The 6,027-nt window shown below is 36.6% G+C and overlaps 1 protein-coding gene and 1 pseudogene across 1 annotated transcript; both read left to right on the forward strand.

Annotated features, from left to right (window-relative positions):
- The first annotated feature begins 446 nt into the window (after window positions 1-446).
- On the forward strand, window positions 447-950 carry LOC126691376 (probable dolichyl-diphosphooligosaccharide--protein glycosyltransferase subunit 3B; annotated as a pseudogene).
- A 3,359-nt stretch (window positions 951-4,309) lies between these two features.
- Window positions 4,310-5,539, forward strand: LOC126691377 (uncharacterized). Its single transcript, XM_050386423.1, has one exon. It carries the CDS (start codon window positions 4,310-4,312, stop codon window positions 5,537-5,539), a length of 1,230 nt encoding a protein of 409 aa, XP_050242380.1.
- The last annotated feature ends 488 nt before the right edge of the window (window positions 5,540-6,027 follow it).

Raw genomic sequence — 6,027 nt, forward strand, 5'->3', positions numbered from 1 at the left:
AAATTTGCATCCACTAATGTGGATGCTCTAGCATCCCAACTTTTATTTTCCTATTCTACATATTAAAATAATATATCTACACAATAAAATATATTTCCCAAAATAATATATCTCCTTTCTCTAATTCTGTCTCACTTCCTCCCCTGTCTCTCACCACCTTGAAAAAACCCAATACCCCACACAACCACCATCCAAACCCCACCATCCCACCACTGCTACACCCACAGAAAAAACCTACAAAAAAAGCACTAAACCCACAACTCAGATCAAACCGAGCAAACCACATCCACAAGAAAACCCATTACTCAGATCACCAAATCCACCATCAACAACAACCACAACCACAAGAAACAACCACCATAGAGGAAAAAAAAATTTAAGCCTCCAAAAACCACCAATAGCAGCCACATCCACAAGAAACAGCCACCACATAATCACCAAAAAAAATCCCTAAACCTTACTACCTCCTCATCTTCTTTGATGCCACCCAGCTCCACGACAAGTCAGAGCTCTAGCTCAAAACCCTCCACTCCGAATTCTCTCTCCTCGCCCAATCCTTCATCGCCAACAACCCTAACCCTAACCCTAGCAACCCCAACCTCTTCTTCTGTGACATCGAATTCAAAGAGTCTTAGCAGAGCTTCACTCTCTTCGGCGTCAATGCCCTTCCTCACATCCGCCTCGTCGCTCTGCACCAATCCCTGAAGCAATCGGAGCAGATGGACCAGGGCGATTTCTCGTGACTTGCCGAGTCGATGGCCGATTTCATCCAAGTCAAGACCAAGCTCATCGTCGATCCAATTCACCGGCCTCCGTTCCTCTCCACCAGGCAATTGGGCTTCATCGTGGTCACCACCCTGGTTTGGATCCCCTTCGCGATCAAGAAGATCATGAAAGGCGAGAACTTGCTTCATGATCCGAAACTCTGGCTCACCAACTTGAGACCTTAAAAATGGTTTTGGGTCTGAAGAGGAGAGAGCAAACAAGAGAGAAGAAGACAAGAGAGAGAAATGAAATAATGAGAAAGGAAGAGAGAGAAGAATCAATCAAATAATAAAATAATAATTTTTAATTATACAATCTTGCTACAATACCATCCTAGAAATAGGATGGTACTTAGCAATATTGTAAAATTTTTTACAATTGGCACAATTTAGCAGTCTAGTTGGAGCATCATTTTAAGGGTTTGATGGTAAAATATATCAAAATATAGGATATATAAGGCCGGTTGTGAGTGTGTAGTTAAAACCTTCTCTAGAATATCTAAAAAAGCAAGTGGGTAGATTGTAATTTGGAGTCGTGCTGCCCTGTGTAGCATCCCCACTTTCCGGGTACTTTTCCTTTCATCTTTTATAATTTAACTTTTCTTTATCATATATTTATTTCTTATTAAAATAATCTGTATATCATATAACATATGTACCTATTAAAAAAAAAATGCTATTATCTTTTTTTTTTTGTTGCTGAAATACTATTTATCATTGATTATTAAAATTATATGCACGTTACTATTTTAAATTTTATATATAGTATGGAGTATGGATGTAATTAATTTGACAGTGCCTAATGTTTCTCTTTGTTTCTTGATTGTATCAAGAATCATTAAAAAAAATGGATGTAATTTATATATACATTGTCTAATTTTATGAGTGGCTCTCCCAATGATGAATTTCTAGCTCCGCCACTGATCCTTGATATTTACATTGGAAATACCATGCGGCATAACTATATAAGTTGAATTACAAGACTCTTGATAATAAAGAGAGCTCTTATATCTTTGTAAAATAAAATAAAGACAAAGAAATATGAAGAATAAATCGATACCACATATAATATGGAAGCATTACATCTACTTTTCCAAACTCCTTGTTATGCTATATCATCAATCATATTTTCAAGATTTTTTTTTTTTTTTTTTGCTTGTCAAAATCATTCTCTATTGCCTTATTCAATTCTCTCCATGTCCTCTTATATTTTTCCCTTACATTTTGTTTAACCTTCCACTTCTCACTTTCGCTTCTTATTACTCCATTTGTACCACTCCAACCTTCTCATATTTTGCCTTAAAAAAAAAAGGCTTTCTCTCTATTTCTTTTTTTCCTTTTTCTTTTTCACTTTTGGTGGATTTTTTAAAATTACATTTACTATTTTTTCACTTATGATTTTTTTTTTTGTTATTGTTCTCAAAATTGTGGCATCAAATTTGCATATGTTATGATATAGTGTTATCAAAATATTATAAATTTTATTACCTTAATCAATTCTGTTTGCTGTATTGGACAGATCTTTGTTGGTGTATGCTTTTTGTGATTAACAGATAATTGTACCATTAAATTTTTTGGAATCCCGTGCATCACTCTATTTTACGCTAAGAATTTATAATACTTAATTCTTAAAGTAGTCATCCACACAGTAAATATATCCAATGATATCCCAAACTAACTATTAGAGCATTCGCATCACATGTTCTATAAATATGCTATTTTGACACATCAAAAAATTTACTTTATTATTTTAACATACCATTTTACCATTCATAATTCATCACATCTTCTATTTTTCAATTCTATTCATTAAAATAATATTTTAAAATATTTTTTTAAAAAAACCATCAATATAAAAAAATAAATAAATAAAAACCCACCATCATACACAAACAGAAGCACAGACTTGTTACAAACCCACTACCACCACCCGCAGGTACAACCCGCCACCACCACCCAATACTACTTCAAAAAAAAAAAAATCCCCAGAATTAACACAAAACTCTAAAAAAATGAAAAATGAAGCGATGAATCAACTTCATTTATACAACCCAAATCACATGGAATCAACCCAACTCCACCACCACCCACAATCACAAGGAATCCACAATTGAAAAAAAAAAAAAAAAAAAAAAAAAAAAAAACTAAACTTACATGCGATCTTCACTAGTCGACCTCATTGGTGAGGCCGAACTCCACGGCGATGGCTAATCTCAATGGCAACGGCCGACGGATCACGTCACTTGTCCACCATTCTAGTAAAAAACTCTCACCTATTTAAAATTGTTGAGTCAGTATTTAGTTTTTATTTAAAATTCCACAATTTAAAAAAAATGAGAATCTTTTACTGGAATGGTAAACCACATCACTTATCCACTATGAGAACCGTATAATTTCTCAATTTCGAAGAAGAAAGAATAAGAAAAAAGGACGAGAGAGTGAAAGATGATGAAGGGAGAGGCGAAGAAAGAAAGAAGAAAAAAGAAAGAAAGCCATAAAGGAAGAGAGAGAAGAAAGAAAATCTAAAAGAAAGAGAGAGAAAATGAGTAAATTTTTTTTTTAGTATTTTTGTGAACAGTACTGTTTATGTGTGCCAATTATTATAGAATGCTTCATGGGAGGGGTTTATAGCATTTAGGGTTTTTTTGGTGTTTTGAGTGTGTTTTTCTTTTTCTTGGCTTCAATTGGCAAAAGGTTACATTTTTATTTACAGATGAAAGCTGTACTTATACTATCCCAAACTCATCTCTTTCTGACAGCTTTAGTACCTGTTGCTGTTAGCCTCCACACTCGTAACAGAAGACCTGCCTCCAGCTCTGTCTGAATTTCTTGTCAAAACACGACGTTGACTAAAAATATATCGGCGTTTGGAGCTTGATTGCTTTCAATTTTCATCAGTCTATAGAGTAACTCATCCAATTCCCATCATGAAGTTTGTCGGTGCTTTATGTTCGGTTCATTGTAGTCGTAAGGCCATCACTGACACCCACCGTAGCGAAATTCATTCTAGCCTCTTAATTAGTGGTTCTTTCATTTCGATGTTCTCTTCATTTCTGGACCCATATACCAAAGAGGAGCGTTTCTATATGTATTGGGGAGCTTACTACTCTTTTCTCCTACTAATGATTGGATGTTTGTCAATCAAAAAAATTTGTAGGGAAAGATATCTAACTATTCGTAATTTAAAACATTACAGTTTTAGCTCCATCACTAGTCTCAGTCGCGGTTTTGTGATTTCTTCAGGATTCGCCTCTTTTCTTTTCCTAATTTTGTTGGTCTTCATAGTTCTGGCCTCACGCATTTCCTTGGCTGTGAGCTCCATTGTGATGTTGATAAATGGGCCTGTCTTTGTATTAGTTCTTTGTATAGAAAGATATCTAGGTTATCTTACTTCACGAGGTTGTTATATTATCACCATCACCGTCACTCTCGGTCCCCATTATGGGATTTCTTTAAGTTTCAGCAGGATTCTTTATCTAATTGTTAAGTTGATCCAAGGAGTTCTGACGGATCCCTTCCATCCGCTTGCCTCAGTCATAGTGTCAATGATTTCTATTTTACTTACTGATTTAGAATTTGAAATGATCAGAAGATATGCAGAATGTTTTTGGTTGAAAAATGGGTTAGGCTCCAATGCCCAGTCCGAACTCCCCCCAGAAGTCGTTCGTGAGATTGTAAATCGACTACATACTTTCCAAGATTTTATAGCGGCTGCAGGGGTTTCCCGAACATGGCGCTCTGTTTGTTTGAGCATCAGTAGAAGGACTCAGCTTCCTTGCCTGATGCTTTCCGAAACACCTTCCACAGACATGCGACATTTCTTCAGTCTCTGCGACAACAATCGTTATCAATTACAATTATCTGAAGTCCAAGGAAAACGCTGTTGGGGATCTCCACATGGTTGGGTTGTAACCTTGGGTCCTGATTATGAAACCCACCTTCTGCACCTTGTTAAAAGAGTACAAATTCCTCTTCCACCACTAAACACAATTCGAACTCTGGCTGCTACAGAAGAGTGGTTTTGCCTTGTACACAAATTCATTCTTTTAAATGACTCTTCCCAGGACTCATCGTTACTTGTCATTGCAATTTTCGGCCCTGTGAATCGCTTAGCTTTTGCTAGGGTGGCTTTCGACAGAGGAGGAGAAGAAGTGGCTTTGAATAGAAGGGGACAGGGTCAGTGGGCTATTGTTACCAATCCAGACATTTTGAAATTCAATGATGTTGCATGCTTTAATGATCAATTGTATGGACTTTGTGACAACGGCAAACTGGTGTGCCTTGAGCTTGATGCTCCTCTGGCAGCTGAGATACAAGTTATTGCTCCCCAACCAAGCGAAGAAGAAGTAGGCATGCCCCAAAAACTGTATTTGATGAATTCATCAGAAAATCTTTTCGTTGTTTTTCATTACGGATTTCTTATTCCTTCGAAGATGAGGCACGAGACTATATGCTTTTTGGTCTACAAGTTCAACTTTGGTGCATTGGCTTGGGAGGAAGTGACAGACTTGGAAGATCTTGCTGTTTTTGTTGGTGATGGCAATTCCTGGTGCATTCATACAAGCGCTATCCTTTGCAGAAGTAATTGCATCTACTTCACAGATGACAATTGGGAGTGGCAAAGGTACCCAGGAGTGGCATATGGAGGCCGTGATGTTGGAGTTTTTAGCATGGCACAGAGGGTAATCCAACGCCTTCCATTTGGTAAGGACAACCCTCGTTCTTATTCTCGACCAATTTGGGTTACACCTACGCTGCGTTTGGATGAGCTTTAGTTTATTAGTTTATCTACTTATGTACAACTTTTCAAACCTTCTTTTCTTCTAGGTGCCTTTGTACTTTGATTTCTCTAATACCATTGGCTTAATTGAAGAGTCCCTGACTTCTATGGTGGCCAAATACAGTTGGGCATTCTGGTTTGTAAGCAAGACAGTCTTAAACTAATTTCTAGAATGTTTATGGTTGTGATACTGTGAATTTAAGCAACTGTGACAATTTATCTTATGTTTTGGATTTGAAACAAAATCTGAAAATGCAGTTTAGATGATATTGATCAGCAAATTATTCAAAGAGAACCGTTAAAGAGTAGCAAATTAGTGTAGCTTGCTAATTGCCAACAAGCTGTTGGATTGATTTGCTTTCTTGCTTGAACATGAAACTCTGGTCTAAAGCAGATGTAACTTGCTCTTCTTTTTAACAAAAACCAACCATCCTTCTAACATCTTCTCTAATGGCTAGAAAATGCCTTCTATCTTGATAGTGC

Source organism: Quercus robur, chromosome 7, assembly GCF_932294415.1.
Source record: "Quercus robur chromosome 7, dhQueRobu3.1, whole genome shotgun sequence".
Taxonomy (NCBI): domain Eukaryota; kingdom Viridiplantae; phylum Streptophyta; class Magnoliopsida; order Fagales; family Fagaceae; genus Quercus; species Quercus robur.